The 24,062-nt window shown below is 44.1% G+C and overlaps 1 protein-coding gene across 1 annotated transcript; it reads left to right on the forward strand.

Annotated features, from left to right (window-relative positions):
- The first annotated feature begins 1,021 nt into the window (after positions 1 to 1,021).
- On the forward strand, positions 1,022 to 21,594 carry Mab21l3 (mab-21 like 3). Its single transcript, XM_026394196.2, has 6 exons — positions 1,022 to 1,084; positions 9,615 to 9,755; positions 12,808 to 13,099; positions 17,031 to 17,209; positions 17,584 to 17,778; positions 21,361 to 21,594. The coding sequence occupies exons 1-6, from the start codon at positions 1,037 to 1,039 to the stop codon at positions 21,592 to 21,594; spliced, it is 1,089 nt and encodes a 362-aa protein (XP_026249981.2). The 5' UTR covers positions 1,022 to 1,036.
- Positions 21,595 to 24,062: the final 2,468 nt, after the last annotated feature.

Raw genomic sequence — 24,062 nt, forward strand, 5'->3', positions numbered from 1 at the left:
CCTTCAGATGTTCTGATAGTAGGCTGGGATGTTTACCAGCTGTACGGAGATCAAGCCATTGTGAAATTTTTCCTCCCTATAGTAAAACTAGCCCCAGCCAGTCAGACTGGGAACTTGCTGCCTGAGCTGTTTTTCCAACACGAATTTTACTGCCAAAACCAGACGTGAGTGTTTCTTTGACTTTCAGAGGGTCTGTTTACACGGACTTCAATTTTAATGGCAGTTTTCAAGTGGGAAGAGGGAAATTACATTCAAAGGTCAGCAGGGGAGCCCAAGGATGGCTGCCCTGCCATTCCTCTGGGTGGGTGGTGTGTGTAAGCATGCGTCTCTCTGGGTGCCTGTGTGCGTACGTGTGTCTGTGTATGTAGGTGTGCCTCTGCGTGTGCATGCTTTTCTAGTGTCAACTGTTAAGCCCTGGTTACTTGGTTGTAGGCACAAGGATGAGTATGAGGCTGTTTGTTTGGCAATTTTTCTATTTGTTTATTGCAAAGAAGGTAAATGCACTGGTGGGATTTTCTGGATTGGAGAGCAAGGGATATTTACTGTCAACAAGGTAAGAACAAGGAGATAGAAAGATACTGAACTTCAACATGCATCCAGTGTCCGAACAAAAACATGAAAAAGGAGGGAGAGGGCCAACCACAGGACTTTCTGTCTTGAATGGAACTTTGAAGAATCTGGGTGGGAAATTCTGGGAAAACTATTCCCGGGTCAGAGCAGCAGTCAGCAGAACTGTTAGGTTGAAATAGTCACAGGTAAAATTAGGTTGGATTCCAATTTAATTTCATCAACTCTCCTTAAAAAAAATTTTTTTTTTTTCTTTTTAATTCCTCCAAAGATGACAGACGGATTCTCGCAATTTGGAAATAAAAACTTGAGGGACGAGTTGAAAAGCCACATCTCTGGTCCTTGTACACGTATTCAGAGCAATTTCATCCAGAGACTATCCTTCCTGGGCAAACTGCCCTCAGGTGTTGTCCTCCACCGCAGAAAGCCCCGACAAGTTGCTGCTCTACTCGGCGTTGACCAAGAAGCCATGAAATCCTTTTCTGGGGGAGACGTAGAAGATTGCCTCCTAAATAAGGTAAGAGCAGATGCTATTCTCTCCCATGCACTAGCTCCTCACCCTCCATCTCCACCCCCTACTAAGACTGAACCAGAGACAATTTCAGGCTGCTTCCAGAGGTATATAAAATATTCCTCAGACACCAAGGACATTGCTGGGGAGGGCCCCAATGGCCCACACCTGTAATCCCCGTGGCTCAGGATGCTGAGGCGCAAGAATCATGAGTTCAAAGACAGCCTCAGCAAAAGCAAGGCGCTAAGCAACTCAGTGAGACCCTATCTCTAAATAAAATGCAAGATAGGTTGGGGGTGTGGCTCAGTGGTCAAGTGCCCCTGAGTTCAATCCCTGACACCAAAAAAAAAAAAAAAAAAAAAGAAAAAGAAAAAAGAAAGATAGAAACAAAGAACCTTCACCCGAAAGCATATTTAGGAACTTGTCATATTTCTGTTCCATCTCTAAAAGTTCTAGCACCCAGGGGTGTGTTGGGTATAAAGTAGAGAAGAGAACTGCAGTTCGGTCATTGATACTTTTGTGGTCATGAAGCAAGTCACTTTATCTGCTTGAGCCTCAGCTTTTCTCTCCATAAAATGGGAGTGATAATATTTAGACTTTCATAGGGTCATTGAAAAAGAGCAAATAAAGTCAGCATGAAGTTTTTTAAGAACTCTGAAACTGCTTGTTTTAAAAAATACCATGACATTTTTAGCATATACCAATGAAGGACTAATTTCTTCTACATAGAGTCATCAACTCTTAAAATATTAGGACTTGAAGGGATCTTAAATATTCCCTAATTTAATCCTTTTACAGATAAAGCGACTAAGGCACAAAGTTAATGTTGAATTAAAATACTTGAATAAAGTGTAAGGACCAATTTTCAGGTTTTGTCCCTTTACAAGTAAAGAAAGCCAAAAGCATTAGCACAGTGATTAAGTAAGTGTGTTTCTTAGGCAAAACCCTTAAGAGAGATAAATAGGAAAAACTTATGATGATTAAAAATTGGAGAAAAAGGTTTTCCATTATGCCTCTTTTGGGAGGGCTCTGAATGGAAAAGATGTCAGCTCTTCTCTTCTCATGGATCCTCTATGTTCTGTAAGAAAAAAAAAAAAAAAACCTCTGAATTTTTTAGCCTGGCATTCAAGTAACTTCTACCCTCTGCTTTCCCAGCATTTCTAAAAGCAGAAATTCTAAATGATCTCTCCCTATGTTGAATCCAGCCTGTGCACATGTTTCGTTTGGCCTGCAGAGCAGTTTTTGAATTTTTCAAAATTTGTATAAACATTTCAAAATAGTGAGATTTTGCCTAGAAATCCAGATTTTTATTTTCTTTGGGAGGAAAAAAAAAAAAATCAGGGTACCTGGCCATCACAGGTCCCAATTTCTTACCTGGAAGCCATGAGCAGAAGCTGAGTGTCTGTTAGAACACGTACTGGCCAGTTCTCAGTGGCTGCATTCCTCCTGGGTTTGACACTGGTCCCCACTTACCCTCTCTCTCTGTCATGGATGACTTTTCTCCATCCCTGTAGGTCGTCAAGTCTCTTGTTTCTGCCCCATAAGAACTGTACCCAAGCAGGTCTCAGGCCCCAGGTCCTGGGTTCCACTTTCTGGTTCACATGCGCTCTTCAAACTCAGCTTGAGCTGGGAATGTAACTCAGTGATAGAGCGCTTGCCTAGCTTGCAAGAAGTCCTGGGTTTGAGCCCCAGTGCCCACAAGCAGACACAGACATACACACAACAATGATGAACAGTAACTCTTTTCTATCTGTTCTAACAGTAAACTGCTCTATTTTTATTTTAAGTTCAGCTCAGAGTTCACTTTCTCAAAAAGAATTCCCCTGACACCCCAGCCCCAACAATTTTTTGCCCTCCTAGGAGCTCCCATAATAATTATGACTGATGCTGCTTATTCATTGTACTTTGACTTCTGACACTTTTCCTATTATTACTTTGGTTGGTGACTTCAATATTGTGTCATTATGCTATTCATAAGTTCCTGGGGCCAAGAACGAGCATCTTCAACTTCTTTCTTCTCTTGGACATTCACAGTTATCTTGCTCATGTTTGGTCAGAACTGTCTTCAGGATTCATTATATATAAGGCAAGAGCAGAGTAGAAGGTGCTGGTCGATTGAGGCACATGTAGCATCTCATTTACTCTAATCAACAATCATGTGATGTGCATATAACCCTCATTTTTACAGAAGAGGAAACGGTATCATGGAGATGAAATAACCTGTCTCAAGTCCCAAGCTACGACTGTGAAGGTGCTGAGGCTCCACTCCAGTCCTTTACTACAAAGGCCAAATCTCACCTGCCAAACCCTCTGAATATCCCCAGACACACAGTGAGCACCTGCTTTGTGCCAAACCCAGGGCTGTGGTTCAAGGGGAACGCCAGGCCTGAGATGTGGCTGCTCAGAGAGACATTCTCCATCTCTCTCAAGGATGGGCGTGTCCGGCTTGGAGATTTTGCTCATATCTCCAAAGGAGAAAGGAGGAAGCTGTTTGTGTAGACAGGCAAACCCTTCATCAACACGTGGCAGATGCCAGGGCTGCAGTGGAGAACTTAGCAGGGCACCTGAGAATGGAAGGGTATTCACTCCAACAGGAGAAGTGTGTTCAGAGAAAGGGAATAGAGACAAAGGCTTGGAGGGTGGGTGGTGGGGGGGTTAAGTAAATAGGGAAGTACAGGAGAGATCTTCTAGGAGAAAGGAACACCATTCACATATTTTAGGTGGTTTTCACTCTCAGTTACCTTTTCTTTTGGGTGACAGAACAGGGCCATGGTTGCAGATATGGACTTCAGAATGATACTGCCTGGGTATGAATCCCTGTTCTGTAACTTACTAACTCTGGGCCCCCTGGGCCAATTATTTAAATTTTCTGAGCTTCTGTCTCTCATCTTTCCAATGGGAACCACCCTGATATCTACAGTAAAGAATTATTTGGAGGCTCAAATGAGGCTACTCTTTTAAACCACCCTGCACCCAGGAAGGGTTCGACGATCCGAGTTCTATAGGGCTGCTGTAGAACTCCTGCTACCTTTAGGAATTTTAAAGACCCTGTGTGGCCCAAGCATTCAGCTCTTAGAAGAATTAGTCTGAAGAGATAGGGTTATGGTGTCTCCTCTGTTTCTATCCCTGAATTGGTCTCTATCCCTTGAACAATTAGCTCTTGGAAAACAGAAAAGAGGCCTGGGTTTTGTTTTTTTTTTTTTTTTTTCATCTCTGAACCAATAATTGGGTTTAAGGCTATTCCAGAACTAAAGGCTCGACTTCCTCTTTACTGGAAGGAAGTTCTCCGCTGTTTTCCCTCCGTGCACTCATCCTGGATGATGCTCACAGAGACCACCTGCCCTGGGTGTGACTAGGTCCCGGGGATATTCCTGGCATGCTGCTTAGCCCCGGCCTTCCCCTTCCCTCCAGGAAGGGTGTTGCAATGTGAATGAGTCAGAGTGGTGTTATGATAGGGGACAATCTTCAATTCCCAATAATTTATATTTGAAACAGTAAATTGTTCATGAACTTGAGCTATTAATAGCAAATGACTTGTGGGACAACAGTAGGCCAGAGACTGCGGTTGGCAAGGAAGAGGGCAGGCTAGCCCAGGATGGGATGTGTACATATGTGTAGACACCTCGGCTTGCCTGGAGCGAGGGAGGCCCTGGTAAAGGGGATGGCACCACAGCCGGACCATGCTGGGGTCAGTGCAGCAGAAGGACTGGCAGAGGTGATCTAAGAACACCTTGCCTCATGTACCTGATGAGTTTAATACAATTCATTCTGCCAATGCAGTCTTTTCAAAAGGAAAACACACCTTTATTCATTGATTTAATCAGCAGAGGAGGAGAATGAAACTGGAACAGGCTCCTGAGGTCAAGTTTGGATTGGATATGCTTTTAAGTACCTTTGCTTAAATGATCCTATTTTCTCCCTACATTTATTTTCCCTGAAATAAATTTGGTGATAAGCCTGCCTCAAAACTGCAACTCATGTCTTCAGTGCTTCCTGAAGTTTGAGAGGCAATGAAGGGATTGTGGGACCAGGCTTGGAGGGGTCTCCACTTATGGTAGAACCTCCTTCTTTTACCAAAATCGTGCTCTGTAAGCTGCCTCGGGGTCCCACTCTGCTTTTTCACACCATCAAATGGAATCTTCTCGCTTTCTGGGCGGTGGTCAGGAAAAGTGGACAGAAATAGTCTGGGGGTTCCAGGTTAGGAGTAACAAGAGGTACGTGGGACTGAGCCTGGGAACCCCTAGCACCAAGCACTTCTAGGGTTGCTGAGCTCAGTGATCTTGTAGAAGTAAGAACTTTTAGCCCGAGCTGGACATGGTGGCGCACACCTGTAATCTCAGTGACTTGGGAGGCTGAGGCAGGAGGTTTTGAGGACAGCCTCAGCAACTTAGAAAAACCCTTTATCAAAAAATTGTAAAGAAAAAAAAAAAGGACTGAAGGTTTAGCTCAATGGTAGAGTGCCCCTTGGTTCAATCTCCAGCTCAAAAGAAAATAAAAAAGGAAAAAGAGTAGAAACTGTATCAGGAAGTGGGACCAGAGATACATGGAGGGATGGGACTGTTCATCACTTAGTGGGAAAGTATCTGTCACTTAGCTCTGTGGCTTGGGCTCTGTGGGGACAGACTTGTCCAAGGTTGGACTATGTCTCCATCCCAGCTGTGGTCTATACCTGACATCGCTGTCCAGCCCCTCTGCATTAGCCTAGTGTCCTTGTGGGGTGACAGTCAGTGACACCTAAACAAATGGAAATTCTGGGCTCATTATTTCACGAACTTTCACTCCAAACCGATGACATTTTTTTGGTTCAGGAATGTAACTTCTGAACTTGAGGATGTGACAGAGACTGGTGGGAAGAGGAGTTGGTGTACCTGGGCATTTGCTCTAGTTCTACTTCTGACAGCTGGTGTAACATTAGGAGAGTGAGCCATTGGTTGGACCCTCTGTTAAGTGACATCACATAAGATGATTTCTGAGGTCTTTTGCATTCTAAGATCATGAGTCTAAACTGCATCAGAGGTGGTAGAAGAAAACCCAAACCAGAATTTGTGGTTTTAAATTGCAAAGGAAAAAAAAATTCCCTTATTCTGACTTTTCCCCTTTGGAAATCAAAACAGATTGTAAGGATGAGCTAGTCACGCTGATCATCCTGTATAATGAGTGAGAAATTATAGGTGTCTTTCAGGATGTGTATGATCTTGTCCTGCCCAGTAAAAAAAAATTCCAGCATCAAATGAGGGCACAGTTGGTACCAGAGATTTGCAATGAACTTTCTTCCAATAGGTTACTCAGCAAATGTGTTATGTGCACATCTACTTAAGTTTTTATCAAATAAAAGTGATTTGATAGTGTCAGTATAGTGATGACTCCTTAACTCCTTAATTTATTCACTCAGGAACACATACTCACCATCACAGTTGTGCTATTCACGTTCAAGTTCTGTGGAATCACAGTAGTTGACTTAGAGGATTGGGAAGCTGGGACATTAGTCTTCCACACATCCTGGGAAGTTAACAATTAGAAAATACTATTTCCCAGCCCCTCCAATTGTGATGTTCTATCTAGTTAGAATATCTCGTATTATTTTTGTCTTGTGTCACTGATAATTACCTTACATTGTTTATTCCCATTATACCCCAATCAGACTTCTAGTCTCTGAACCCAAATTGACCAACCTGCCTTTATCCATGCCCTATTCAGGCTGGAGAATGGAGCCCCTGCTGAAACCCTACCTTGCCTTTGTTCCTCCCCAGCTCTTGCCCAATAAACTCCAGTCTTAGCTCTTGAGCTCATACTTGGATGGCTGAGAGGTGCTAGGGAATATCTCGAGTCCATTTGTATCTCACACAGTCATGGACCTGGCCACAGTGAGCCTTCCTGCTGCCTGGCTGTCTTTTACACATGTACCTAAATAGCATCTCATTCCTTAGGGACCTATTCCAACAGTCTATCACATGAACGGCCACCTCCCCACCTCACTTCAACACATCATCTTGTCTCCTAATCTGTAAAGAATATAGACATCAGGCTGGACATTTCTCTGATTTCACCATCCCCTGTGCATTTTCCTGTAACTGCACACTTTCTTCTTTTTTTCCTTCTGATGCACAAAGGTGAATTCCTCATGCAGCTTTCTGGATTTGCATGACTTCTTCCTTCTGGGAAATCCTCAATCAATGGTCTTGCTCAATACTACCTCTTCCTTCTCTCCTGAGGCTTTTCTCTCAACATTTATTTAAACATGTACGTCATTTTGGAAAACTTGTTGGTGCTCCTTTTGTTTAAATTCAATTCTTTTGCTCCTGTAGTCAGACTTCTTACCTTACATGTTCTTACCTCTTCTCTCATGTCTATTGTGGGTTTCCACAGCAGACAGCATGAACCTCTCCTGGTACAAGATTTCTGTGATTTTAAATTCCAGTTCGTTTGTCTTGCTTGGATAGCACATCTATAAATACTACCTTTGGTCCATTCTCCATGATGAATATAGTGGGGTGGACCTTAAAGGTACAGAGTCGGGTGAGTGTCTGCTGGTGGTGAAAGGAAGATGTTAGAAGCTAGTATAATCATGATTGCCATATTCAAGGTCAGTCAAGACACATGGATTATGAAGAGACCATTTCAGGTCTATGATATATTTCCAATGAGATTATAAGCACCATGAGATAATAAGATCAGGGGCCTTGTTTACAAGGTATTAGCATCTGGAAGGGATTAGCTTGTTTTTCAAAGTTAATTCTCTCTGGGCTTATGTGCATATAAAACTGGTCTCACCTGCTGATTAGGTCACCTGTCTCTGTTGTACTCAGTGGCACCTACTCATCTCCATCATGGCACCCCCTCCACTTGTATCCTGTGCTTATGTCTGACTTTCCCCCTATGGTAAGCGTTTAGTTACGACTACCTTCGTCACTGCTGTGACCTGGCACGTAGCAGTGCCTCGCACATAGCAGGTGCTAAATAAACATTTATTGATGAACTGAATTTATATAGCATATATGACATGTGCAAACAGATGTATTCTCCTATTTGTATTCCTTGTGGGTGTGGAATGGTTTCTTGGTCAGTGGGAGGCATAAGATTTAGATAACTGAGCTGGTTGGTGACTTAGCTTAGTAAACAGAAAAAATTGGGTGCTTTTTTTTCTGAACATTTTAAACCACTTATGGGTGTCTCAAAACTACTCTAGAATATTTAGAAATAGCCAATATTCCAAACTCAGAAGGACTATAAAGATTCATAGATAGCTATTGCGTCTCAATATATTAAATCAGTCCCTGGCTAAAGGAGACTCACCAGCCCACAGGTGCCTCCTTGACAAATGAAGAACCTCCCCCCAACACACACGCACGCACACACACACACACACACACACACACACCATCAGAAGAAACTTGCAAACTCTTTCCACTTCTTCTTTCATGTGGATTTTTAAATATTACTTGACCAAGTCATATTTGACTCTAAAACCAGAACTCCTACCAAGGCTTCCGATTCTGACTTAGTTCACTAAAATTTCCTTTGTGTTTCCCACAAATGTCTATTTCCCTAAATATTAGTTATCTTATTGGTGTTCAGTTTTCTGTGAGAATTTTCCAGTTCTTGGTGACTCACTGTGCAGAGTCAGAGGGGCCATAAATGAATGTTCTTAACGGTCTAGCGGCAGAAGGAGGGGGTGCGTACAGAGGCGAAGGGAGGCTTCATTCACTGGGTGACTTAAGCGGGAAGCAATCTGCTGTGTGTTTACACACATTAAACTGTTGAATATTTACCAACCTGGAGAAAAGACATTATTATTCCATTCTGGTCTCACCATGGCTCACAGAACCTTTTTTGTGATGATCTGGTCCCCACAGTCTTTTCCAAATTCATCTCCCGGTGACTTTCCTCTTCCTTTCCTTGGCTCCAATCACAGTGGCCACCCCCTGCAGGCCCTCCAGCATGACCAAGCTTGCTCCTACTTTAGGGGCCTTGGAATCTGCTTTCTCGAGTTGCCTTCATGACCCACTCAAATGTCACCTCTTCAAGGAAGCCTTCCCTGGCCACCCTATCTAAATTAGCAGCCCCTTTACTTGCTAATCTTATACCCTAATTTATTTTTTCTCTGTAACACTTATACCTGGTGTTACATAACACACATGCGCATGCACACAACACACACACACACACACACACACACACACACATTCAAACATACCCTGTATGTGTTTTCAACTAGAGGGCAAGTATCTCTATGCTGTTTGCTTTTGTCTTTATCACATTGTGTCCCTACCGAGCCCCTGGGCACCTGCCACATAGTAGGTTCTAGAATAGATATTGTATGAATGTGCCTATTTCAGAAGAAAACATAGAGGCACTGGCAAGTGTCATCAAGTCAGAGTAGACCTAAGTTCACCTCCCCAGCAGTCTTGGCAAGGCAGGATTTTTGCCCTGAACATCGCAGGTCGCACACCACTGGGCCCTTGTCTCAACACTTTCTGATGCCAGCACCTTGGGTCCCACACAAGAAATAACCTCCTTGCCAATGCCTTCCCACCAGGTGGACTTGAGACGCCAGCAGGTTTCCCAGGCTGTGGAGGAGGTGCAGAGAGTCATCCATTGTCTGACCACAGAAATCAGCCACCAAGACATCCGATTCCAAGCTGTGCCTTACTCTGACATATACAATGGGAACATTAAGGTAAGCAATGCCACTGGTCTCTCAGGGCCACTAACAGACCAGAGCACTTGGGAGAGGAACTCTCTATGCAGCGGGTGCTCATCCCACTGAGAGCACCAGTAATACTTCATGTCTCCCGGGTACTCTTAGTACTTACCGTCTACAACCACATTTCATGGGTGTTATCTCGTTGGAGTCCCACGTTCCTGGACAATCCAAACCGGGCTTGGAGAAGCCAGATGACTTGACCAAGTCATATTTGGCTCTAAAACCAGAGCTTCTAACAAGGCTTCTGATTCTAAAGCTTGTTCCACTGTGATGATGAAAGCTCATTAGGCACACATTCTTAGTTAAGCACCCACTTCATAGATGGGGGACTGGGTTGAGGGAACTGAGGGCATCGATAGGAAAAGAACTGAAAATGATCGTCTCTGGGTCGAAGGTAGAGGAAGGAAGAGGGTAGAAAAGGGACTGCAGGAGTGGACTCAGAGTCCCTCTGTCTGCTAAGGAATCCCACGGAGTATAAGCCACCAGGACCCATGCATGACAATCAGCGTTTGGGCAACACTGTCCCGTGGGCAGAGCTGTTGGACAGCAATGATCTCACTCCAGCCTGTTAGCCTGTGGGAAAGACAGTGTGGTTATTCCTATTTAAAACAAGAGAGAAGTGAGGTTCTGCATCATTCTGAATCCTCATCGTTCTTTATCGCAATGTCTCTGATGCCACTTAAGAACCTCTTTCATCTTACACTTAATGGGGATGAACTCACATCCTGTTTCTCATACCAGCCCGCAGGCTCCTTGATGGAGGGGATCCTGTTTACCGGTGGCTTCCTTCCTGCAGCCAGCATGGTGTGTGTGGCACAGGGTAGACACTCAACCTACGTTGAATGAATGAGGGCATCAGTGATAGGATGTCTACCTGAACAAAACACCCCTGCTGACCTAATGTATCTCAAGGTCGAGGGACACAAAGACCACCCACAAGACTCTGGGACTTGTCGATTTTGAGACAGAGTCAGATCTTAGGAAATTTATTCCAGGATGAAAATTGTAAAACTAGAATAGATTTCTGGCATCTCAGAACCCACCGGCCCACCTTGACCTCCCCAGGCCAACCTAAGTCGGACAAATACAGACCAGTGAGTGGGATTCGATAGATATACTGCATTACTTTTTCTAGAACTACACAGAGAAAGTTTCCTTCTGTGCTCCCATTAAGAATTCATAGCTCAAAATATACCTTGGGTTTATATACTTTGTGTCTTGCGTATTAAATTTTGAAAGTAGTTACATGTAGCATATAAAATTGCTTTCAGTTTATCACGGACTGAATTCGACAGTATTGATATGCACCATTTCTGTGACCAGCAGCATGGTAGTTGTGTTCTTGAATTGACATGCAGGTGCATTAGAACAACATTTTAATTCCATGGGTTAGATTTTTCGTCTAGCCCCCTTTCTATGGACACCATAAGTCATGTGCACCCATCATCCAAAACTTCAATCCGTTGTTCTCTGAGAGTGAGGCAGAATCGGTTGCAGCTGATTTTTGCTGTTCCCTCCTGAAGAGGCCAGGCCCTGGGCAAAAGTTCACCACATTTCTATTGTCAGAACTTTCCATGAAGAGGAGGTAGCCGACCTACAGGGAAGGTGTGGTGTGGAGTGGGCTGCCGTGCAATATGACCAAAGTTCAAGTTGCCTTTGGCAGTTCTGCACTCTTGACTAGCTTATTCTATCCTTTGGACTATTGGCCAATTTTCTTGCTGACCACTGCTGAGCTGGTTTCTGGAGAATAGCAGTGGGTGGAACTTGATTGCTTGCTTTTCCCCATTAAACTTAGAATCATCTCAATAGCTCACATTGTCTACACAAATAGTCTTTCATTTCACCTTTGATTTAGTAAGGGTTACTCATTAATACTGGGCATGGATCCTCAGTACAGGCAACAAGAAAGGGTTCTATTTTGCAAAATCCTGCCACCTCCTTTTCCATCCCTTCCCACCCTGTATTCATTATTCATATCAGACCTTTCACCCATTCCAGATCATTCATTCATTATTTTTTGTCTGTTTTTTTTTTCTTTTGTTGTTATTGTTGTTTTGGTACTAGGGATTGAACCCAGGGTTACTTTACCATGAGCTACATCCCCAGCCCTTTAAAATTTTTGAGACAGGGTCTCATTAAGTTGCCGAAGCCCTTACTAATTTGCTGAATCTGGCCTCAGATTTGTAATCCTCTTGCCTCAGCCTCCAGAATCTCTGGGATTACAGGTACATGCCACTGCACCTGGCCACGTCATTCATTCTTGAATAAAAACTAGCCCAGGATAAGAAAATGATCATTGAGTGAGCTCTCGAAAGCTCTAAACTCAGCTGGGCACGGTGGCACATGCCGGTAATGCTAGTGACCCAGAAGGTTGAGACAGCAGGATTGTAAATTGGAGGGCAGCCTGGTCAATCTACCAAAACTGTCTCAAAATAAAAAATTAAAAGGGTTGGGGATGTAGCTCAATAGAAGGGCACTTGCCCAGCATGCACGAAGCTCTGGGTTTAATCCCCAGTACTGAAAATAAAAGACCTAAACTCAAATTCTGGCTCTTCCTGCTTCCTGGCTGTGTGTCTCTAGGGAGATTTCTAAGCCCCTCTGAATCTTAGGTCCCTCATCTGGGAAATGGCAGCCAAGTCCACCTCAATGAGTGTCTGAAAAGATCAAAGGGCCAAATGTATGAGAATTGCTATGGTTCACAGGTGTGCAACTCAGGGAATACTAGTTTCTTCCTCTCCTTTTCCTTCTCCTATATTTAGGTCCCCTCCAGAGTTCTAGGGGTTTTTTACTTGTGGATTCATGTGCAGTGAGTTAACTGATGAGCCGCAGCCTCACAGTGGCTTAGTGGCAAAACACAGATGTAAGCCTCTCGCATTGCCCGGGCCTGGTTTTCTGCCCGCCTGGTCTCGTGGCCGTGGGCTGAGTGGCTAACGGAGCTGCCTGGCTGGACGGGTCAGCTCTCCAAGGACTTGTCACCTCCCCCATCTGTGAACTCACACTGTCTTCTCAACTTTCCTGACCCCAGGTTTTGGCCCCCAGCCAGTTCCTGGTCACAGTCCCAGTGAAAGGTCTGGCCGGGTACCGGGAGGCCAGGGAGCGGCGCTGGCGGTACTACACCCTTCAGGGCACCCGGATCCCCTGTCCCCTGAGGGACCCCGAGGGCCTGCAGCAGTGGCTGGAGGTGGAACAGTTCATGAAGAGCCTGTGGCAGTGGCATGAGGCAGACGTGAACATCGAGGGGGACATTGTGCCCGCCAAGGTCCTCCTGGTGTTCCGGAAGCTGGTGGAAAACGCGATTAGGACTTGTCACCTCTCAGGTGAGCGGATCGGGAAAAGTGGATCAGGGAAATGGTGGTTTTCTCCCTTTTTCTCTAAAAGCCTCCGCTCGGGTGATACCTGAGATGGTAATCGTGTGTTCTTTACTCCAGTGGACTCCCCAGAGCATGGAGGAGCTCTTTTTTCTGGTTGTGACACACAGAAGAGTGGAATTTGTACAGACAGACACTCCCGTGGGTTTAAGCAGATGACCTGTCCTGGCATCCTTGAACCAAAGCACAGAATCTTGAAGCCATCAGAACGGATTCAGTTTGACAGCTCCAATACCTTAAGCTGTTGTATGATAGGGCCCATGTAGATGGATGTACACACGCGGGCACACAGACACTGTTTTTAAAATATTTTTTATTTGTTCTTTTAGACATAACAGTAGACTGTATTTTGATAGATTGCACATACATGGAGTGTAACTTATTCTGATTAGGATCCCATTCTTGTGGTTGTACATGACGTGGTCATGCATTCGCATGTGAACATGCCCGACTCATTCTACTGTCTTTCCTTTCCAATCCACCTTCCCTTCCCTTCGTTGCCCTTTGTCTAATCCAATGAACTTCTACATATCAGAGAGAACATTCTGCCTTTGGTTTTTGGAGGATTGGCTTATTTCACTCAGCATGATAGTCTCCAGTTCTGTCATTTACCAGCAAGGGCCATACTTTCCTTCTTCTTTATGGCTGAGTAATTTTCCATTGAAACACACTCTTTGTTCATGCAAAGCACAAGGGTGAATTTCAAACTAGAAAAAGGATTTGCTAATCTCCTTAATTATGAGTCTTTGTAAACCAATAAGGAAAAAAAAAGCTGTCTGATTGAAATAAAAGCCCAAAGAATAAGTAAATGACAAAAAAAGAATATAAACAGTCTACAAATGAATGGTAAAAACAAGAAAAAAAAATGTTCCATTTAATGTGTATTTCAAGAAATTGCCTTCAAATCCTGAACAGATTGACAGAGATGAGAAGTGGGGACCTGCTCAGCATTGGGTGGGCATGGTCAACGGGGCATATTCATAGATTAATGTTGGAAGTGCTTTGGTGCTTTTTTTTTTTAAAGGCAATTTGTCCATTTTTTAATTTTTATTTTTTAACAGTTTATTTTATATTGGCAAATGAATACAGCCTATTAAATTTTCATGAATATTTTTACATAAAAGCATTGTATACCACCTCCCAAATCTTTTTTTTTTAATTTCAACAAATGCATATAATTAGCTCCATTTCAATCCCCAATAGTACCCCACTTCCCTCCCCTCCTCTGTCCCCCTGATGTCCCTTCTTCTACTGTATGGTCTTCCTTCTGTTCATTTATTTATTTATTTTTTCTAAAGAGAGAGTGAGAGAGGAGAGAGAGAGAGAGAGAGAGAATTTTTTAATATTTATTATTTTTTAGTTCTCAGTGGACACAACATCTTTGTTGGTATGTGGTGCTGAGGATCGAACCCGGGCCACACGCATGCCAGGCGAGCGAGCTACCGCTTGAGCCACATCCCCAGCCCTTCATTTATTTTTTAATTGATCCATTATAGTTACACATAAAAGTGGAAGTCATTGGGATAGAGTGCACATGGCATAGTTTGGTCAATTTCATCGACCTTCCTCCCCTTTTCTCTTCCTCCCTCCCCCTCGGTCCCTTCCTCTACTGTTCTCCCTTCTATTTTCATGAGATCCCCCCTCCATTTTTAATTTCCTAATTGTTTCTGGTTTCCACATATGGGAGAAAACATTTAACCCCTGCCTTTCTGAGTCTGGCTTATTTCACTTAGTATGATGTCCACCAGACTCAGAAACTCAAAGGTCAAATGTTTCCATTTTTTTAAAAATGATGCACCTAATTGGCAATTCAGCAGTTCTAGTTCTAGACATGTTTCTCCAAATACATGGAGAAATAGGCACAAAGATATTCCCTACCAGAGGCTTTATAATAGTAGCTAGAAATATAACTAACAAAGGAGAATTGACCAAGTAAATTCTGCTACCTTCTGCCTCATGGACCTCCACGCAGCCTTTTGAGGAATGAGACCCACACAGGCAGATAGTATAAAAAATGCAGGTGCAGGGTGATGAAATGAAGAACCACACTGCTGAGCCCTGTGCCGTTCCATTTGTCTAGAAAGAAAAGGATACATTTGCAGGTAAGGTTTACTTATCTAAACAGAATTGCTCTGAATATTTCCCTAGCTTATGTCTAAATGATTTTTACTATATAGAAGATGCTTTCATGGATTATTTAATCCCCTTAACAACCCTTGAGAGTAAAAATTCTCTTTCGTACCTATTCTACAGATGAGAAAATTGAGACTTGAGAGATGAAGTAGCTAGCTGAAGGCCACATACCAAGTAAGCCAGGAGCAGGGTGTGGGCCTGGCAGACTGCCTCCACATTGGCTCACCTCTTATACTTCACCACATTGTGACTAGTGTAAGTGCAAATTAGAGACTCAGGCTGGATCAGGTTATCGGAAGTGCTTTCGGCTACTGATGCCCAAGTACCAGATATCATCTTGTTCCTGTCTGGGCAGCTCTGATGAGAAGCAGACGATGAGCCCCTCATCTCACCCAGTCAAGGAGCAGCCTAGCATGGTTAATAAGCTTCCATTTTCTTCTCTGAGCAGGGAAAAAAAAACCCAACAAAATAATAGACCCTCATTCAAGACATTCATCTGTCGTGAAGGCAAAAAAAAAAAAAAAAAAAAAAAAAAGCTACTATGTTTTGAAAGAAGCAGGAGAAAACTAGAAATGAGAGGAGAGCCTAGTATGTGAGCTACAGAACTTTATCAGCCACTTCTTTTTTATTTATTTTTTCCTTTTTTTTCTGCCTGACTGGGAAACAGGCAGTGGGGGGTGTCTTCCCACTCACCTGGCCTCTTGGAACAGTGGCCGTGACATGCTTTGAAGGGTTTTATGATTACAGGGGCTGATGAGGATAAATACATCCATCTGCTTGGCAGATGGATGGTGGAAACAAACACCATCTAAGAGATTTTGACTCTGATAAAGACAGGTTAGCAGAATTCCACCAAAGGCATATGAATAAGTAAGGGGACTGAGGCTGTCCTTGAACAATGTCAGAGTATCTGGGTGAAGGATGAAAAGAAAAAAAAAATAATGGCACTGTCTTTCCTTATGTTTGGATTAATCTGAAACTGATATCTCAGTGCTTGGATAGAAGGGAGAAGAATAGGGGGGAAAAATGGTTGGATTTCATCTGACAGCAGCAAATATTTTCATTTTATTCTATGATTTTCTTTCAGTTGAACCTTCTGAAAAGAATCCATTAAACAAAAAGATGCTGGGCTGAGGGTGTAACTCAGTGTTTAGCAGGTGCAAGGTTCAATCTCCAACATCACACACACACACACACACACACACACACACACGTGCACGCACACAGATGTGCTAAAGTAAATTAAGAATTTGGTGTCAACATACCTTATATACAGAGAGATGATAAATTGTGGTATAAAGGTGTATTAAGAATCGTAATGCAAAAAAAAAAAGAGAGCTCATGTATAATGGCATAATTTGGCATGAACATACTTTATATACAGAGTTATGAAAAATTGTGCTGTGAATGGATAATTATGATTGTAATGCATTCTACTATTGTCATGTATGTAAGAAATAAAAAAATAAATTTTAAAAAAGAATTAAAGATAGCATAAAAGCTTTGGGGCAAGGGAAAGAAAAAAAAAAAGAAAAAAAAAACCACCAGCAATGAGATTTCCTAGTAATACTCTAACAATGGTTATCTGACTGGTTTTGACATAAGTCCCTCCACCCCCACCCCCAAAAATGCGCCCCTCAGGTAGCAAGGGGCTGTTTGGAGCAGCTGCTCACAGACTCCTTCTCTCAGTGCTTGTATTGAGCAGGCCTTTCCCTCTCTCATTCTCTGTTTGGTCATTGCCCACCAGGTAAGGTCAGCCTGCTGGCAAACTGCGAGGCCGTTTGGGTTGCCGTGGAAACAGCCGCCTGTCAGGTGGAACTAGAGCTGGTCCCCACCGTGGAGGTCCCCACCGCCTGGTCTGAGAAAGCACAGTGGCCTCGGTGTCTGAAGCGCTGGCCTTCCCCAGAGAAAGTGGAATGCCTCAAGGTACCAGGGACCTGGACACCATCAGCTTACCCCTTGCAGTATGGCTAACCGGCTCCCCAAGGAAAGTTGGGGGTTTGCTAGATCTGCTTCTCGAAATGTCAGTCCCAACCCAGAGCAGCCTCACCCCAGAACTTGTTAGAGACACACAGCCCCAGGTCCCATGAGGCTCCGAGACCCTCCAGGGCTCTCTGATGCACACTGAAGCCGGACAACAGACAAAGCAGACGGAGCCTCCTCCGGCTCCCTGTCCACAGCCAGTGTGGTCTGTGTTGTCCCCTCGCTGCCCTCTTGTCCCTATGTAGGACGCGCTGTTGCCCCGCAACACGTCCCCAGGGTGCCTCCTCCTCACCTTGCCCATCTCCCCTCTGTTCCAGTCCTTTGGGTTCAACCTGCTGGCCCATGCCGGCTATCACTGGCAGCTCAGCTTCTCCCAGGCCGAGCAGATGCTCCTGGAGCAGCTGGACGAGGATGGGGGCTGCCGCAGACAGTGCTTTCAGGTCATGAGGCAGCTGAAGGAGGACGTCTGGTGTCCTGGGAAGAGGCCTGTCCTCACCTCCCACCATCTGCAGGTGAGCCTGGGGTGGCGGTGGAGTGGCTGCTGGACAGCTCTGGTTAGGTGGGACCCTGTGTGTACAGCTTGGTAGGGCCACTGCGTGGGATCAATTTAGGATGAGGCCGTAGTGGCCACAGTGGCCATTCCTCTGATGATCACTCATTATGGAAATACAATACACTTGTGCTCTCTGTGTGTCCCTGCCTGGAGTCAAACACCCTCTGTCCCCTGGCCTTTTATGAGTCCCTTTTCTTTCCTCTTTTTTTTCCTCCCTCTCCCTCCCTCCCCTTCTTTTCTCAGTATATCATGGATAATTGATTTTTACATTGACACCTACTATTTGTACATTTTATCAGATATCATATCATTTGATCCGTGTATACAATGCATAATGATCAAACTAGGGTAATCAGCATTTTCTTCTCCTCATGCATCTATCACTTCTATGTGTTGGGAACCTTTGAACTCTTCTAGTTATTTTGAAAAATACAGTAAATCATTGTAACGTACAGTCACCCTAAAACAGAGCGTCTGCCTCCTATCCTACTGCGTTTTGGAATCATTTCCCGCCTCCCTCTCTCCTTCTTCCTAAGCTCTAGTAAACACTATTGTACTCTCAAAGACTTCCGTGAAGTCAACTCTTTTAGCATCCACATGTGAGAACTTACAATATTGGTCTTTCAGCTCCTGGATTATTATTCCACTTAACATAATGTCCTCCAGTTCCATCCAGGTTACTGCAAATGACAGGATTTTTTTATGGCTGAATAATATTCAATTATGTGCATAGATACGTCACATTTTCTTTATCCATTTATCTGTTGATGGGCATCTGTTGCAATGCTCTTCACTGCAATAAACACAGGCATGCACGTCTCCCTTTGATACACTGATTTCATTTCCTTTGAATACAGACCCAGTAGTGGGATGGCTGGGTCGTGTGGTAGTTCTATTTGAAGTTTTTGGAAGAACTTCCAGACTGTTTTCCATAATAGCTGTACTCATTTACATTTCCACCACCAATGAACAAGTTTTTCTTTCTCTGTATCCTCTCCCTGTTTACATTTTGATTTTTGAAATTAGCCCTTCTACCTGGGATGAAATGGTATCTCATTGTGGGTATGATTTGCATTTTCTTGATGTCTAGTGACCTGGAGCATCTTTTATATATTTGTTGGCCGTTTGTATTTCTTTCTTCCTTTTTTTTTTTTTTTTTGAGAAATGTCTATTTAAATCATTTGCCCACATTTTCAGCAGATCATTTGTTCTTTTGGTGTTGAGTCCTGTATATATTCTGAATATAAATCCCTGTCTGGTGCGTGGTTTGGGAAGGTTTTCCCTCATTCTGCAGTTGTGTCTTCATTCTGTCGACTGCTTTGCTGTGCAGAAGCTTCTTAGTTTGATACAATTCCATTTGTCTATTTTTACTTTTGTTACCTATGCTTTTGGTCTGATGCAAAAAATCTTTGCCTGTATCCATATCTTGAACTGTTTCCCTTATGTTTTCTTTCAGTAGTTCCATACTTTCAGGTATCACATTTAGTTCTTTGATCCATTTTGAGTTGACTTTTGTATATGGTGATAGAAATCTAGTTTCCTTCATATAATATTTATATTCATATACATTATATATGTATGTTCATGTATGTATACACACACACACACACACCCACACACACACACATACACATACACACACCTCTTCAGTTTTCCCAGAATCACTTATTAAAGAGACTGTCCTTTCCTCAATGTTCTTTTTAAAATACTTATTTTATGTCTGATTAACATGTATTGATTGTACACATTCGTGAAGTTCAGTGTGCTATTTCCCCTAATGCACGTGACACATACTGATCAAATCCCAACCTCACCCTTACACCCTTCCAACCTTCTAGTGATCACCATTCCATATTCCGATCAACTTTTTTTTTTTAAGCTTCCACATATGAGAGAGAATATGCAGTACTTGCTTTTCTGTGTCTGACTTATGTCACTTAACATAATGTCCTCCAGTTCCATCCACATTCCTGCAAGGGGCAGGGTTCCATTCTTTATGGCCGAATGACACCCCGTTGTGGATGGGTACAAGGTTTTCTTTATCTGTTGCTCTGTTGATGGATGTCTCACCCGATTCTATATCTTTCTTGACACCTTTGTCAAAAGGTTAGCAAGGGAGGCTGAGGCCAAACCTCACAGACCAAACCATGTTAAAGAAATTGTACTTTTAGTTAACTAACAGTGGGAAGAAGTTGAAGGAACCAAGGTTTATATTTCAAAAAGATCATGTGGGGACTTCAGTGTGGGTGGGGTCAGGCTAAACAGTGAAGGCAGTAGGTGCAGACTGGTTACGGTTGTTGCCAGGATCCAGGTGAAATGTTGTGTGGTGTGGAAGAGGGTGTTATCACTGGAGGTGAAGTACGTGGGCAGAGTTGACAATTACTTAGGCAGGAGTTTGGGCAGGACTTGGCTGGGCATGGTGGGGAGAGGGATGACTCCTAGGTTTGTGTCTTGCATAACTCACTGAATAAGCAACTCTGGAGGCAGATCAGGCTGTGTGGAAAGGCCACGAGTTCAGTTTGGACACGTTGAGACTGAGATAACTTTTAGAAATCCAAGAGAAACAGGTAAGGAGATCAGAGGAAACGTCAGAGCCGGAGAAAACGATTTACAGGTCAACCATATTAACGGGAACTAACGCCTCTGTGGTGGGAGGAACTCAGAGCTGGGGAAGAGAGGTAAAGAGGAGAAGTGGTGCGGGAAGGGAACCCCCAGAAACTCCAACATTTGGAGGTGGGTCAAGGATGATATTTCTGCCAAGGAGTAGCTGTAATGCTAGGAGAACACCCAGAGAGTAGATTAGCTTGGAAGCCGAGTGAAGAGGGACTCAAAAGAGGAGGGTGTGGACGGGAATCTAATCACTGAAAGGCAGATAAAGCAAAGTCTGAAAAAGTCGGGTTGGATTGAGAAACATTATAGCAAGAGCAGATTTTAGGATTAATGGAAGAAGACCCCATATTGGAGGGAATGGGAGGCAGGCAATGAATGGAAGGAGAGAAAACGATGACAAGTGACTGGGAACCTAGATTTGCAGAGAGGCAAGAGTTAGGGCAGAGGGGAAGTCGGGGGTCAGGGAGCAGGAGAGTTGGAACCGGTCGAGAAGCCATGGAGCAAGAGGGAGAGCAATCATACGCAGTTCCAAGATGGCAGGATCTGGGTCCTGTGCAGGGGTCAGCCCTGGCTAGGAGGAGGGGTGGAACAGAAGGGGTAAAGGGAGCTCTTGGGTTTCCAAGGATGAGGGGTTGGTTCCACGTTGCCTTTAAAATAGGAGGCAAAGGCATGGTGTGCGCCGCTGCAGACTTGGAGAGTGATGATCACTAGAAATGTCAGAGGAGAGTGAGAGAATAAATCAGCCAAGACAGGGAGAGGACCCACTGGCTGAGACAGAGTGCCCATCTGAGACGGAGGATCATGAATTCAGGGCAGGTCCCATTTTCTTCTCTCCCTCCTTCCAAGGCCACACAGACTCAGTACTCGTTTCTGAAGATATTCCGCCCAGGGACCCCAAAACCACGTCTGACGCTCCCTCTTGCTTCCGCAGACTGTGCTCTTCTGGACTTGCGAGAAGTATCCCCACCTGAAGGACTGGCAGGTGTTGCACAAAGCCCTCCTGCGCCTGGTGAGGAAGCTGCACAAGTGTGTGAGCCAGCACTTCCTGAAGCACTACTTCGTCCCAAAGAGCAACCTCCTCCAATATGCCAACTCCAGCGAGCTGGACTCCGTAGCCCAGAAACTGGCCTTCTTCCTGAAGAACCCCCAGATCAGCCTGCCCTGAAGGCAGGCCCTGCCCAGAGACCCTCGCACACTCCATTCTGGCTTGAGCTCCTTGTCCAGGTGGTTTCTCCCCCAGGTGCCAGGACCCAACCCAGGAGAGAGGCAGAGGAGACCACCTTGGGACTCCAGAGAGGGGAAACTGTGTCCTGAGAGGTCCGACCCGAGCCTCTCTGGAGCTAAGCAAGCATTTCACCCCAGCTACCTCTCGTGGGGACGGCTGTCATCAAGCTTCCCAAGCCACCGATTCTGAACGGATGACAGTTCTGGTTTATTTTCTCTTACTCCGGCTCTGATCGTCTGACTGGGAGAACCCCTGGAAGGCCAGACAGGAGCTTGCCGCCCAGGAGTGTACTCTAGCCCACTGAACGTGGGCTCCTTATCTCTCCATTTGTAAAATGGAGATGTTAATATGCCCTCTTTGGAGAGGGCTTCGAGCTTGTGGCATTGCTGGGACCTTTTCAAAGAAGGACATTGGAGCAATACAAAGTGCTACTAGCTGGTTTAGGAGCCGGTGTTGGCCTCCCGGATGGGTATCCACACACTGATGGAACGGTCGCACCTAAGCGTTTGCACACCTGATGCCCTCAGCCCTCCTACACTGTGGCTGAGTGGCCTCTGCTCTCTGGTGTTCTCCTAAGAACAGCAGGAGTAGTCCTGGTGGCTAGTGGGAGTCCAGGATCCACCCACTGCCAGCTACAGCCATCAGGCCAGGATGCAGGAATGGAACTTCCTTCTACTTCTAGAATGAGCTCCATACCGTGAACTTGCTTGGAGTGACATATTCCTTTGCTCAAATCCCTCGTTCACTCATTCATTCCTTGGTAAATAAATGTTCATTAGGCACTGGAAAAACCAGAGAGAGCAAGATGAACCCACTGAATGGGGTAACACCTAGTGGTGAAGACAAGAAATGAACAGATAAATAAACAGTTTCTACAGGTGAAGCAAGGGCTCTAAAGGAAATAAACAGAATGTTGAAACAGAAAGAGGCACAAAGGACGAAAATGAAAACCATGGAAGAAGGAGGAAAGGTGACTAAGGGCAGGCTTGAAGGGGCAAGGATGAGTCCAATCCTGTGACCCTGCAAAGCTGATAAGGGATCAGTATTCTATTCTAAGGTGTAACATTGACCTCTCCCAAAGCAAATGGGGTATCAGGATCTGACTTGCCTTTTAAATGATTGCTCAGGTGACTGCATCCAGAAGTCTGGGGCTCAAGAGACTCAGGGGCACTGAAAGCTTTCATACCTACCTATTTTAAGGGGCACTGAAGGCCACAAAGCAACACATCCTGCACAGCACGGCTGACCAGGAATTCTAGGATTTCTTGGTAAGCACAATGGTTTCTCTGGCATTTACTTAGTGCTTCTCAACTCAAAGCGCTCCTTTATTACTTTTGAACATCCCTCTGCCCAGTGGAAATAACGAAGTGAGATTTCTAAAAGCACAAACTACTGATTTTGTCTTGTTGAAAATTCACCTTTGAAAATGAAAATGGTTAAATTTTCAAAAGTACTGTAACCAAATGGTGGGATTCCCTAGACTATCACACAGGAAATTATGATTTTTAAAATATCAAAACAATTCTTAACAGATATACAAGAAATTTAAGATTTTTTAAAAACATGAAATTACGGACAAACCAGTGCTTTGTTAAAATCCACAAGATTCGCATTCTAATTCTTATGTTCTTGGATCTTGAAAAATGTCATCTTTGAAAAAATGGCAGATGTAATGATTTTTTGTTTTGTTTTGTTTTGTTTTTATGATGCAAACATCTTGATCTAGTTTTTAAAACATTATATTGTGCAGTCACGGTATGCCAAAAAGTAAAAGTTTACTGTATCATTGATCAAAATGTTGTGGGGGGTGTGTGTGTGTGTGTGTGTGTGTGTGTGTGTGTGTGTGTGTGTGTAGAAGGTGGGATTGACATACTTCACAGTCTGATTCTAGTAGCTTTCCCTGCCTCTTTCCTAGTAAGATCTAAGGTTTGTGGAGGAAGTTAGGACTCTGCGGATTCCTGAGTGTTCCCACCATCAGCCAGCAGATGGCAGCAGAAAACCACATATGAAAAGAGCCAGGTCCTGGCCCATCCCATTCCCAGAGCCCAGCAGGTGTCACCTACTCAGCCCATCACCTACACCTGACCCCTCCAACCAAGAGACCCAGGAACTGTGGATTCCAGCTCAGGCTGAATGGTCGAACTTTTCTGCCGTTTTTAGCAAAAATTCCAATCTTTCTACCTGTGCAAGGCACTGTGGAGCTTCTGGCTCCTTTCTGTTACCAGGGAAAGATTGCACAGCTTAAAATGTCTGAGATCATTTCTCCTTTATTCAGGCCAGTTTTTGTTTTTTATTCCTAAAAAAAAAAAAAAAAAAAAAAAAAAAAAGGGCTTTCCATCGTTCTTTCCTCTTCTAGGTGCTGAGGATTGAACCCAGGACCTTGTGCATGTGAGGCAAGCACTTTTGCC

The sequence above is a fragment of the Urocitellus parryii genome, chromosome 11 (assembly GCF_045843805.1).
Source record: "Urocitellus parryii isolate mUroPar1 chromosome 11, mUroPar1.hap1, whole genome shotgun sequence".
NCBI lineage: Eukaryota > Metazoa > Chordata > Mammalia > Rodentia > Sciuridae > Urocitellus > Urocitellus parryii.

What these genes read in the sequence shown, in the direction of transcription:
- Mab21l3 (XM_026394196.2), top strand. Translation starts at nt 1,037, where the DNA reads ATGAAATCCTTTTCTGGGGGAGACGTAGAAGATTGCCTCCTAAATAAG. An exon ending in TAGGACTTGTCACCTCTCAG is followed by an intron (nt 13,100 to 17,030) that starts GTGAGCGGATCG and finishes ATTGCCCACCAG; the next exon opens with GTAAGGTCAGCCTGCTGGCA. An exon ending in AGAAAGTGGAATGCCTCAAG is followed by an intron (nt 17,210 to 17,583) that starts GTACCAGGGACC and finishes CCTCTGTTCCAG; the next exon opens with TCCTTTGGGTTCAACCTGCT.